Source organism: Anomaloglossus baeobatrachus, chromosome 2, assembly GCF_048569485.1.
Source record: "Anomaloglossus baeobatrachus isolate aAnoBae1 chromosome 2, aAnoBae1.hap1, whole genome shotgun sequence".
NCBI lineage: Eukaryota > Metazoa > Chordata > Amphibia > Anura > Aromobatidae > Anomaloglossus > Anomaloglossus baeobatrachus.
This window is the reverse complement of record NC_134354.1, coordinates 666284484-666298345: the sequence shown is the minus strand read 5'-3', so window position 1 is coordinate 666298345 and position 13862 is coordinate 666284484. Positions and strand designations below refer to the sequence as shown.

The 13862-nt window shown below is 45.7% G+C and overlaps 2 protein-coding genes across 5 annotated transcripts in view; both read right to left on the bottom strand.

Annotated features, from left to right (window-relative positions):
• The window catches only part of LOC142292038 (glycoprotein-N-acetylgalactosamine 3-beta-galactosyltransferase 1-like), a 194558-nt gene extending 186596 nt beyond the window's left edge, over positions 1 to 7962 (bottom strand). The window contains exon 1 of the mRNA XM_075337098.1: positions 7885 to 7962. The gene's annotated coding sequence lies outside the window, so the exon portion shown is untranslated. The remainder of the gene's footprint in view (positions 1 to 7884) is intronic.
• Positions 7963 to 8871: 909 nt separating this feature from the next.
• Positions 8872 to 13862, bottom strand: part of LOC142292039 (glycoprotein-N-acetylgalactosamine 3-beta-galactosyltransferase 1-like) — a 66215-nt gene continuing 61224 nt past the window's right edge. For 2 of the 4 annotated variants that reach the window (XM_075337100.1, XM_075337099.1), the window contains exon 5: positions 8876 to 11539. In XM_075337100.1, coding sequence (XP_075193215.1) covers positions 11318 to 11539 — 222 coding nt within the window. In that variant the 3' untranslated portion in view covers positions 8876 to 11317. Of the gene's footprint in view, positions 11540 to 13862 lie in introns of all 4 variants that reach the window. The other 2 variants (XM_075337101.1, XM_075337102.1) reach the window with 2 other exon arrangements.

Below are 13862 nucleotides of genomic sequence, written 5' to 3'. Positions count from 1 at the left end.
ACCTGGTCTTCACAGTCACCAGACCTGAACCCAATCGAGATGGTTTGGGGTGAGCTGGACCGCAGAGTGAAGGCAAAAGGGGCAACAAGTGCTAAGAATCTCTGGGAACTCCTTCAAGACTGTTGGAAAACCATTTCCGGTGACTACCTCTTCAAGATCATCAAGAGAATGCCAAGAGTATGCAAAGTAGTAATGAAAGCAAAAGGTGGCTACTTTGAAGAACCTAGAATATAAGACATATTTTCAGTTGTTTCACACTTTTTTAAGTATTTCTTTCCACATGTTTTAATTCATAGTTTTGATGCCTTCAATATGAATCTACAATTTTTAGAGTCATGAAAATAAAAAAAACTCTTTGAATGAGGAGGTGTGTCCAAACTTCTGGTATGTACTGTATGCCCCCAGCCCCCCTCATCAGATCTTTATGCCCCAAGCCCCCCCCACCAGATCTGAATGCCCCTAGCCCACCTCATCAGATCTGTATGCCCCTTGCCCCCTCACCATTACTGTATGCCCCTAGCCCCCCACCAGAACTGTGTGCCTCCAGCCCCCCCACCAGATCTGTATGCCCCCAGCCACCCCACCAGATCTTTATGCCCCTAACCCCCCTCCAGATCTGTATACCCACAGCACCCCACCAGATCTGTATGCCCCTAGCCCGCCCCACCAGATCTGTATGCCTCCAGCCCTCCTCACCAGATATGTATACCCCTATCCCCCCCTCACCAGAACTGTATGCCTCCAGCCCCATCACCAAAACTGTATGCCCCCCGTCCCCCCACCAGATCTGTATGCCCCCAGCCCCCCCTTAGCAGAACTGTATGCCTCAAGCCCCCTGCCAGATCTGTATGCCCCCAGCCCCCCCACCAGATCTGTATGCCCCCAGCCCTTTCACCATATCTGTATGCCCCCAGCCCCCCTCACCAGATCTGTATGCCCCCAGCCCCCCTCACCAGAACTGTATGCCTCCAGCCCCCATCACCAAAACTGTATGCCCCCAGCCCCCCGCCAGATATGTATGCCTCCAGCACCCCCGCCAGATCTGTATGCCCCCACAAGATCTGTATACCTCCATCCCCCCTACCAGATTTGTATGCATCCAGTCCCCCCACCAGATCTGTATGCCCCCAGCCCCCCCACTAGATCTGTATGCTCCTAGCCCCACTCACCAGATCTGTATGCCTCCAGTCCCACCCACCAGATCTGTATGCCTCCAGCCCCCTCACCAGAACTGTATTCCCCCCACTAGATCTGTATGCCCCCAGCCCACCTCACTAGAACTGTATGCCCCCAGGCCCCCTCAACAGATCTGTATGCCTCCAGTTCCCCCCACCAGATCTGTATGCCTCCAGCCCCCCCACCAGATCTGCATGCCTCCAGCCCCCCGCCAGATCTGTATGCCTCCAGCCCTCCCCATCAGATCTGTATTCCTCCAGCCCCCCTCACGAGAACTGTATGCCCCCCAAGTAGATCTGTATGCCCCCAGCCCACATCACCAGAACTGTATGCCCCCAGCCCCCTCACCAGATCCGTATGCCCCCAGCCCCCCTCACCAGACCTGTATGCCTCCACCCCCCACCAGATCTGTATGCCTCCAGCCCCCCTGCCAGATCTGTATGCTCCCAGCCCCCCCTCACCAGAACTGTATGCCTCCAGCCCCCCTCACAAGTTCTGTATGCCCCCAGCTCCCCTCACCAGATCTGTATGCCCCCAGCCCCCCTCACCAGAACTGCATGCCTCCAGCCTCTCGCCCGATATGTATGCCTCCAGCCCCCTGCTAGATCAGGAAGCCCTCAGCCCCCCCCTTACCAGAACTGTATGCCTCCAGCCCCCCCTCACCTGATCTGTATGCCCTCAGCCCCTTTACGAGATCTGTATGCCCCCAGCACCCCTCACCAGATCTGTATGCCCCCAGCCCCCCTAACCAGATCTGTATTCCCCCAGCCCCACTCACCAGAACTGTATGCCTCCAGCCCACCCCACACCAGATTTGAATGCCCCCAGCCCCCCTCACCATATCTGTTTGCCCCCAGCCCCCCTCACGTGAACTGTATGCCCCCCCCATTAGATTTGTATGCCCCCAGCTCACCTCATTAGAACTGTATGCCCCCAGCCCCCCTCACCAGATCTGTATGCCTCCAGCCCCCCCTTACCAGAACTGTATGCCCCCAGCCCCCCTCACCAGATCTGTATGCCTCCAGCCCCCCCTTACCAGAACTGTATGCCTCCAGCCCCCCCTCACCAGATCTGTATGCCCCCAGCCCCTTCACCAGATCTGTACGCCCCCAGCCCCCCTCACCAGATCTGTATGTCCAAAGCCCCCCTAACTAGATCTGTATGTCCCAGCCCCCTCACCAGAACTGTATGCCTCCAGCCCCCCCACACCAGATTTGAATGCCCCCCTCACCAGATCTGTATGCCCCCAGCCCCCCTCACCAGAACTGTATGCCCACAGCCCCCTCACCAGATCTGTATGCCTACAGCCCGCACCAAATCTGTTTGCCCCAGCCCCACTCACCACTGCTCCTGTCAGCACCATTAAGCATAGACAGATGTTCATTTCACCGCACTCCTGATGCAATAGCATCGGGCCTATTTCTAGTAATACAATAATCACCAGTGATATTATACACAGGAGCTCTGTATATAATGTATAGTGTGTGTACATGTAATATACTGACTTACCATTGACATCTCTAGATGAAGTTATTTATCTTTGCTTTTCCTCTTCATCCGGCACTGACCGCTATTATTTCTTCTTGATTTGACTCAACTCTGCAGAAAATAACAGTCACCTATAACTGATCGCTTCCAGACCACATTCCCACTTTTTCCCCAATTTCTATACTACATATTATAATAATAATAATATGTATTCATTTATATAGCTCTATTAATTCCACAGCGCTTTACATCAGACTTTTGTTACCCCCATTAAAGAAAGTATCCTCAAAATTAAATTATATTACATCAGTATTAATTTCCTATAATTTGCCCCTACAGTAATTATGTCCCCACTTGCCACCATAAACCAATAATGTAGGTTCCTCATTCTGGCCCCATATAGTAATTATGTCCCCATCCTAGCCCCTCTTACTTAATAATGTCCTTCATCCTGGTGCTCCTTATTTAATAATGTCTCCCATCCTGGCCCCCTTTATTTAGCAATGTTTCCCATTCTGGCCCCTTTTATTTAATGATGTCTCTCATCCTGGCCCCCTTTATTTAATAATGTCTCCCATCCTGGCCCCTTTAATTGAGTAATTCCTGTCATCCTGGACCCCTATATTCCCCTAAATGATTGTTCATTGGGTCCGAAGGTCGGGGAGAGAGAAGCCAGCCACGATTGGACATGGGGCTCCTGTGACATCACAATGTCACATGAGCTCCAAACCATGATTACTGACAGCACTGGAACTGTGCCAGCACAGGAGGTTAATACAGGGTCTTTTATTTTATCTATGGGAAACAAGTGGAACAGAAGGGGTTGTTAATTTCCTGCACAAAATATCCCCCCCCACACACTGCTCCTCTCCAAAATAGCACCACAAAGTGCCCATTTCCAAAAAGTCACCCCCAAAACTTCACTTTTCAATAATAGTTCTCCCATACTACATCTCTGCATAAAGCCCCCCTTTGCTCCTCATTATACTATACCACTTTTCATAATCCCCTTCCTGATTGCCTCATAATGTCCCCTATTGCCCCATAATGTCCAAAAGAATTTGCTTGATAATGTCCTCATTGCCCCATTAAGTCCCTCATTGCCCCATAATGTCTCACTTTGCTTCATACTGTCCCCATTGCCCCATAATGTCCCAATTAATTTGCCACATAATCTCCCAATTAATTTGCCCCATAATGTCCCCATTGCCCCATAATGTCCCTATTTGCTCCATAATGTAACTCACTGCCTCACAATATCCCAATTTGCTCCATAATGTCTCCCAGTGCCCCATGATATCCCAATTTGCTTCATAATGTCCTTCATTGCCCCATAATGTCCCAATTTGCTTTATAATATCCCTCATTGTTCCATAATACCCCAATTTGCTTCATAAAAGCCCCAACTGCCCCATAATGTCCCCTATTGCCCCATAATGTCTAAAACAATTTGCTTGATAATGTCCTCATTGCCCCATTATGTCCCTCATTGCCCCATAATTTCTCACTTTGCTTCATACTGTCCCCATTGCCCTATAATGTCCCAATTAATTTGCCCATAATGTCCCCATTGCCCCATAATGTCCCTCATTGCCCCATAATGTCTCTATTTGCTCCATAATGTAACTCATTGCCTCACAATATCCCAATTTGCTCCATAATGTCTCCCAGTGCCCCATAATATCCCAATTTGCTTCATAAAAGCCCCAACTGCCCCATAATGTCCTCATTGCCCCATAATGATCCTCATTGCCCCATAATGTCCCGCTTTGCTTCATACTGTCCCCATTGCCCCATGATGTCCCAATTAATTTGCCCCATAATGTCCTCATTGCCCCATAATGTCCCTATTTGCTCCATAATGTAACTCATTTCCTCACAATATTCCAACTTGCTCCATAATTTCTCCCAGTGCCCATAATATCCAAATTTGCTTCATAATGTCCTTCATTGCCCCATAATGTCCCCCATTGCCCCATAATGTCCCAATTTGCTTTAGAATGTCCCTCATTGCTCCATAATACCCCAATGTGCTTCATAAAGGCCCCCATTGCCCCATAATGTCACAATTTGCTTTATAATGTCCCTCATTGCTCCATAATACCCCAATGTGCTCCATAAAGACCCCCACTACCCCATAAAGTCCCCCACTGCACCATAATGTCCCTGAGAAAGTAATACCAATCCTCCCCCACCATGTCCCCCTCATCTAAAATTAAAGTGCTTTTGGTGTTGTATTCATGTACTGATGTTGTTTCTGGTGAGGTATTGATGTACTGATGGAGGTTCTGATGCTGTATTCATGTACTGATGGTATTTCTAATGATGTATTTGTGTATTTATGGTGATTCTGGTACTGTATTCCTGTAATGATGTTGGTTCTGGTGGTATATTCATGTGCTGATGGTGGTTCTGGTGATGCATTTCTGTATTCATGGTTCTAGTGTTGTATTTTTGTACTTTTTTTATATAGTCATGTTTTAATTATTATTCTGGTGATGTATTCATGCAATAATGTTGATATTAGTGATACATACCTGTATGGATGGTGTTTCTAGTGATGTTGGTGCTGTATTCATGTATTGATGGTGGTTCTAATAATATATACATATACTGAATGTGGTTCTGGTGATGTATTCGGTGGACAGTCCAATGTGTATTGGTGCCCAAGACTGATTATTTTAGAGGAGATAAGGCTCCGGAATCTCTGATTTCAGACTGCAGATACTTCTGTTCTCCAAGAGATAAGTCACTGTCAGAGATGTCTGATAGAGGCTCAAAAAGAACACATGAACGCTTGGCAGAACTAGCCCTCCTGTTTATGGGAATATTGGGTGAAAAACTGTCTGCTAAACAATTGGATGATCCAACATTCAGCTCACAACTATCTAAAGTGCATGGGAGTTTTAGTTGTCCATGTGAGCAAAAGACAACACACTGATCCTATTTATATTGTCAAATATCACAAATTTTGACTTACCACAGTGACTTTAAATACAGAACCAGAACCAACAACAGTACATGAATGACTGTGAAGGCCAGGTCATCTGGCATAGCACCGCATCCCTCTTGTTCTTAGTCAAATAGCCCTTACACAGCCTGGAGGTGTGTTTCGGGTCATTGTCCTGTTTGAAAAATAAATGATGGTCCAACTAAACGCAAACTGGATGGAATAGCATGCCGCTGAAAGATTCTGTGGCAGCCATGCTGGTTCAGTATGACTTCAATTTTGAATAAATCCCCAACAGTGTCACCAGCAAAGCACCCCCACACCATCACACCTCCTCCTCCATGCTTCACTGTTGGGAACCAGACATGTAGAGTCCATCCGTTCACCTTTTCTACAAAGACACGGTGGTTGGATCCAAAGATCTCAAATTTGGACTCATCAGACCAAAGCACAGATTTCCACTGGTCTAATGTCCACTCCTTGTGTTCTTTAGCCCAAAAAAGTCTCTTCTGCTTGTTGTCTGTCCTTAGCAGTGGTTTCCTAGCAGCTATTTTACCATGAAGGCCTGCTGACATCTTATTAACTTACACATAAGCTTCTTATACTAACAATTTATTTTGTTTCTATAGCAACCAATCACAGCTGCTATTATTAACCTATAGCTCGCAGCTCCATTAACTTTAATGGAGGCAGGTTTTTTGGAGAGTAACTGTAAAGCACGGGGTTAAATTTTCCGGTCAAAACATAGTCTATGACGTTCCCTGAGTCACATGGGGTGTCTGTGCAAAATTTCGTGATTGTAAATGCGATGGTGCGAATTCCTTTAGCGGACATGCACACATACATACACACATACATACATACACTCAGTTTTATATATTAGAGATATATTATACTTCACATAAGATATACTGAGACTGCTGCATATGTTATGTAGGATACACAAAGACTGTTGAATACATCATGTTTGATACAATGAGACTGCTGTTTATACATCACACAGGATACACTCACACTCTGCTGTACTGTATATACCACATGATATACTGAGACTGCTGTATATATCATGCAGGACACACAAAGTATATACATCACATAGGATACAGCTTGTTGTATACATCATTTAGGAGACACTGAGAATTGAATCTGTTGTTTTGAGTTCTGCTACGGCATTCATTAGGTAACGCTGCATGTGTGTGCACTACAGAAATATTAATGGGACAGTGGTCCAAACACTGCAGTCCACCGGAAATTTGCCAAAGGCCTGGACTAAATAATAGTGTGCCTGATAGCCAAAGGTTTCCATCCCCTGATTGAAAGGATATCTGACTTATGAATCAGGGGCTTGACTATGTAAATTGCCTAGGACAACTAAAACACCATATACAGCTCTGGTACGAGGTGATTTCATCAAGATTAGTATTACAATTACTTACAAGTCTTGATGAAGGGTGAGCTGAAGTATATTGCAGCAAATTCATTGCTTGCAAATCTTAATTTGTCACATTTTTCATCTGCCATCCAGCACAACAAGAAATGTACCCCAAAGACTGAAGTACATTTTTTGTCGTAATTTAGATTACCTTTTACAAAGTGAATAATGATTAATTTGTCGGGTGTGTTCAGCTATGCCCCTTTACTGCTAAACTCCTCAAGATTTTTAAAAAGTTGGTGGCGCTGGCGTGGACTGACGAAAACAGTAGGATTATTCAGTCCTCAAGTGTTGTCGTCACCATACGTACAATATATATCTGTACAAAAATGTAGTATTTGCTGGTGACATGGAATAATATGTATTTCCTTTTGATAATAAGGCACACTTAAAAGGTTTATATCATGTTGTCATTATACAGTATACACAGTTTATTATTGTAACAGGTAGATTTACTGTAAGTCTAGCATTAGTATATTGTAGTTTTTCAACTTGCATGTATGGGTTTTCCAAAGTGGATTGTCTTTAAGATGTCTTGTAATATAATATCTCTGTACTTCCTATTATTATGTGGGATGTGAGGCAGGGTAAAAAAAAATGGATAACAAACATCGGAAAAAGCAGGGTTCTTGTAACTGAAAAACAGAGTAGTAATTCCAAGTTTTCACATTTCTTTTTCACAGTTCAGAAAACATTTTTTAATTTGGCTTTAAAAGTTGTCCACCTTAGGGGACAAGTGGTTGTTGGACAATTTTTTTTCTTTATGTAAATGCAAGCATTCTTGGCTAAAAATATTTATTTATAAATAGGGTTTTATCAATCGTTTTGCTCCATTTACCTTCTATAGCCACTGTGTGGCAAAGGCTCTGCCCCTCCTTACGGACATTGCAGGCACTCTCACATAGTGTCATTGCTGGCTACTATCTGCGACCGACAGTCTCTACTGGAGACAGGACTTGGAGCCACCAATTAGGAGACCACTTGAGCGCTGTTAATCAAGATATGAAAGAGGTCAGTATGCTAATTGATGGAGTGTAAGGCTATGTGCCCACGTTGCGTTCTGTCCCTGCAGAAATTTCTGCAGCGATTTGAACAGCACACGTGCGCTTCAAATCGCTGCAGAAACAGTCCGTACTGAAAAGCCAATTTCATGCGCTCTGGATGCAGCCCCTCCCATAGACAGAGCGGGGGCTGCATGCAAAGCGCACAAAAGAAGTGACATGTCACTTCTTAGAACGCAGCGATTCGGCAGTAGCCGAAGCGCTGCTTTCTAATTCGCCACGTGGGCATGGATTAGGCACAATCTTCATAGATTGTGCTGGGGACGCAGGACGCATGCTGTTACGCTGCGGTGCAGATCGCAGCGTAACTGCATGAAAATACGCTACGTGGGCACATAGCCTAACAGTGCACTGACCTATTTGGCCACACCAAGGGTGCACTGAAGTCCTTTCATTTACATATAAATAGTTTTTTTTATTCTAATTAAACAACTAAAACTTTGCTAGTATGATTTAATATCAGCCACATACCCCACATACCCTTTTAAATGCTTTACATTGCATTTTGGGAGTGACAAACCCCTTTTCTGTTCAGCCACTTCTTCAGGTAATAACTAGTGATGAGTAGATTTGCAGATAACAGAGACTGGGGGGTCCGTGTTATCTGGTTTTTAAAATCCAGGCCGGATTGCGGTCCCCATATAAGTCTATGGGGATCAGAATGCGAGGATTAAAAATGTTGGTAGAAGGGATATGGGCACAGGAGCAGGTGTGCTGCACTCACCGAGGCTCCAGCATGGCTGTACACTGCTTCCAGGTCTCGCATTCACTTCAGGGGCCGCTCATTACCTTCATTGCATATGTGTTAAAGGGGCAGTCTGAGGCCATTGTAGTCATGGCAGAGTCTGCTGTTTGTCTGCCACGCAGCTCAGTGTTCTTCCTCTGCACTCCAACCGCCACTTTGGTGCAATACAGTAATAAGCATACTTTTTCTTCATGCGACACAAGCACTGACACTGTCACAGTATGATGAAAAAGCAGTATCCAGCGAGCCAGTAGATGTAAAAGATAAAATTTAGTATTTTATTTTGAAAAATTATTCTTAAAAAATCTATAAATTCCATTCTCTTAAAGGTAATAAATGGCAGAAGTGAAAATTTATAGTCCAGTGGGGATTAAACAGGAGACGAGTTTCGGCTACGCCTTCTACACAGTCTTGACACAATCACAGGTTCTTTCAACCAAACTTCTTTACTTGTCAAGAATATAATACAGTTTCTTGTCTTGCCTGAGACGGGCACAATCTTGTTCCCCATAGGAGTTACCAATAGCAATGGATAATTTACACATTTTTCCGGTCGACTGCTTCCCTGGTACCCGGGCTCCCATTGAGGTCCCTAAGCTCCTCTCCTCCCCTTCAGCTTCACTATCCACGGCAGAATCAACCGTCTTTCCGGTCAGTCAGGACCTACTCTTCTCTCAAGGGTCTACTGACCTTCCGCTGACTGAGGGGATTCTTTATGTCTCTGCCAGGGAATGGCCACCACCCAGGCCACACTGCATGTCAGGCACCCGGATTTGACCCAGAAGACCATGCCAAATTAAAGTTATTGGGGTTTTCCTCCACCACGCCTCTCACAGACGCCGTCTGTTCCTCTCCCTCAGGGACTCTCCTCTCACCAACTGACTTCTTAACTGTTATTTTTCAAACTAAGCCCCTCCCTTTCACTAATTCCCTCTAGCCTGGGAGTAACAGGGAAGCAGCTAACACATGGTGGCCACCTAGTGGCCGCTTAAACACATTACACCATAACGTAAACTTTAAAGATTGCATTTTTCACACAGTAGACCCGCAGGTCTGGGGCGGCCAAGCCTCACACTCCCTTAGATATGCATTGCTTTCCCTGCCCACCAGCTGTCTTAGCATCTGTGATTGGTTGCAGTCAGATGCACCCCCAGTCTGTGTGACAGCGTCTGACTGCAAGCTATCACAGGCGCTGTCCGGGGGTCACCATTATACAGTAAAAATAAATAAAATATTTGGCATAGGGTTCCCAAATATTATCATACCTACAGCACAGATAAAACCCATGGCTACAAGCTGCAGACCCCAGCTGTGTGTTTATCTTTTATGTTTTTTTTTAAATTTTATTTAAATAAACAAAAAAACAATATGCGGTCCCCCTCAGTTTTGATACCCAGCCATGGTAAAGCCCGACATCTGGGTGCTGGTCTTCTCAGGCTAGAGAGACCCATGGTTATTGGGAGCCCCCCAGCCTAAAAAAGCAGCCTCCAGCCTCCCGAAATTGTTGCATCCATTAGATGCGACAATCCCGGCTCTTTACCTAGCTCTTCCCGATTGCCCTGATGTGGTGGCAATCAGGGTAATAGGGGTTAATGGCAGCGCACAACTGTCATCAAACCCTAAATTACTGTATGATAGTGACCCGCAAACAGCACTTGTGATTGGTTGCAGGCAAACGCTGTCACACAGGCTGGGGGTGTGTCTGACTGCAACCAATCACAGACACTAGCACGGTCGATGGGTGGGGAAAGCAGGGAAAGCAATGCATATGCAATGAAGGTAATGAGCAGCCGCTGAAGTGAATGGGCGGCCTAGAAGCAGTGTACAGCCACCCCAGAGCCTCGGTAACTACAGGAGCGCCTGCTCCTCTCCCCCTATCCTTTCTACCAACATTTTTAATCACCGGATTCTGGTTCCCAAAGACATATACTTTTACAGTCCGGGTTCGCCCATAACTAGTAATAACCCCCAATTCCTTGCACCACAAGACATTTTGTATCTGTACGGACACAGATGATGGCTGGTGACTGGCTCATGTAGCTTTACATGTTTTAGCTTCTTTTGTTGGTTTTATTTTTTTAAAAGGTAGCTGGACCACACAATACAAGAAATTGTTTATCTTTTGCGTCACCCCTATTTCCTTATAGATTGTAAGTTTGCTGGATGAGTCCTCACACCTAGTTTTAGAATTACCTGTATTCTGATTTTTTCTGTTCATGTTTTGAAAGGTAAAGTGCAGCAAAGTATGTTGACACTATACATTATAAAGCTATATAAAATAAAGGTTACTTATTATTAGTTGGAAAAATAATCCATAAAAATAAATTAATCTGACACAGTTTACATGTCCCCGGTGACACTTGACCTAAACAGTATTGTCCTTGGCTTACAGTACGTGCACAACATAAATGCCTTTGAGATGCGAAGGTCACAATTGAGCCTTTTCAGCAGCTGACACGATAGGGCTATGATGAAACACTTCCATTTGTTTTTATTGCTTTGACTTCAGTTGTGGGCTTCTCCATGTGGTGCATTGGTAGTCGTTCTGCAGCCTCTGGTACTCCTGGATTGTAACGATACTCATATCCATACGCCCTCAAATGGTACACAAAGTACTCCAGAGTATGCATCAATTCAGGGTCAACATAATGAAAGGATATGGCCAGGTCTGAGCAGCATTGAGGACCCTGCAGAACGAAAAGTCGGAAACATGAGATAAAAAAAATGAATTGCTTCTTAACAACATAGAGATGAATTATTGGGCCAATAGATGGGAGCACTGATCTAGAGCCCAATGTCCTGCACTCATTTGTTCCCAGTCTTGCAGTGCTGGGGTCCTGGATTCAAATCCTGCCAAGGACAACATCTGCAAGGAGTTTGAATGTTCTCCCTGTGTTTGCGTGGGTTTCCTCCCACACTCCAAAGATATACTGATAGGGAACTTAGGGGTACTTTGCACGTTGCGACATCGCTACTGCGATATCGTTGGGGTCAAATCGAAAGTTACGCACATCCGGCGCCGGTAACGACGTCGCAACGTGTAAAGCCTAGATGCGCCAATAAACTATCGCAAAAGCGTCGAAAATCGGTGATCTGTGTAGCGTCGGTCATTTTCATAATGTCACACCAATAGGAGATACGATGTTGTTCCTCGTTCCTGCGGCAGCACACATCGCTATGTGTGAAGGCGCAGGAGTGAGGAACATCTCCTTACCTGCCTCCACCGGCTATGCGGAAGGAAGGAGGTGGGCGGGATGCTTACGTCCCGCTCATCTACGCCCCTCCGCTTCTATTGGCCACCTGCCGTGTGACGTCGCTGTGACGCCGCACGACCCGCCCCCTTAGGAAGGAGGCGGGTCGCTGGCCAGAGCGACGTTGCAGGGCAGGTATGTGTGTGTGAAGCTGCCGTAGCGATAATGTTCGCTACGGCAGCTATCACAAGATATCGCATGTGTGACGGGGGCGGGTACTATCGTGCTCGGCATCGCTAGCCAATGCTAGCGATGTCGCAACGTGCAAAGTACTCCTTAGATAGTGAGCTCCAATTGGGACAGTGTTGCTGATGTATGTAAAGTGCTGCGGAATATGTTAGTGCTATATAAAAATAAAGATTATTATTATTCCCAAAATGTTAAATTTTTAAAGTTGTTAACTCCTACTCTCATGTAGCAGAGATCACTGTGGTGACTGAGCATATGATTATCAGTCATGTTGGTACACCATGGGAGCTGAACCAAAGGCACTTCAAATCTTCTACTACCTGCCAATATCCTGGGCACCTCCTCTGGTTCATAAGCTCCAAAGACGTCATGAATAGGGCTGGGCGGACTCGGACTGTAAAAGTCCAGATCCACGCGGTTTCAAAGTTGCCCTGGTGCCGGACTCAGGCCCGGGATTGCAACTGTTTGATCCGGATCTCAAAAAATGTAAAAAATAAAGAAAAAATAAAGAAAATAAGAAGCTATTGCTTCATACTTATAGAGGCTCCAGCCGGCTGTACGCTGCTCCCGCGCTACTGTACACTGCTCCTGTGGCCTCTCTGTGCCGCTCATTTTATATGCATGGCTTTCCCCGCCCACTGGCCGGCCTAGCGTCTGTGATTGGTTGTTGTCAGACATGCCCCTACCCTGTGTGACGCGTCTCCCTGCATCCAGTCACCGCTCATCGCGGCTCATATATTCTGCACTCACAGCGGTCATGCTGCTCTATGGCCGCTTGTTGTGATATTCAGATGTAGCAGAGCTGAATCGTCGTGGTACTTTGTGTGGACTACGTCGGACCTGTAGGGTGTGTTGGTGAAAGAGGTTGGTTTTTTTTTTATATTTTATTCCAAATAAAGGATTTTTTTCAATGTCTGTGTTTAATTACTTTCACTTACAAATTAGTGATGAGGGGGTGTCTCATAGAATCCTGTGTTATCATTAACCTAGGGTTTAGAAGCAGCTGTGTGCTTTTATTAACCCCTCTTTACCACGACTGCCACCGCACCAGGACAAAGGAACAGAAAGAGCAAGGTGAAGCTTCGGGATCGTCACATCTAATGGATGCAACAATTTCGGGCAGCTGGAGGCTGATATTTTTAGGCTGGGTCTCTCCAGCCTGAGAATATCAGCTCCCAGCTGGCTTTATCTTGGCTGGGTATCAAAATTGGGGGGACTGCACGTCAATTTTTAAATTATTTATTTAAGTAAAAACAATTTCACAATACAGCATGTGGTTCCTCTTAGGCCGAGGTCACACTTGCAAGGGACTTGCACAAGTCTTGCATTGCATCACATGGTATGGTCGCACACTCTCCTGACAAGAGCGGGTCGGCTGCATGTAGTTCTATGTAGATGCAAGCTCCTGTAAGAAGAGTGTGTGGCTGCCAGATGATGTGATGCGAGTCTTGTGCAAGTGTGTGGCTCTGGCCTTATTTTGATACACAGCCATGATAAAGCCCGACAGTTGGGCGCTGCAGCCGTGGGCTTTATCTATGCCTGTATCAGTATACAGGGGACCCGGCACTGA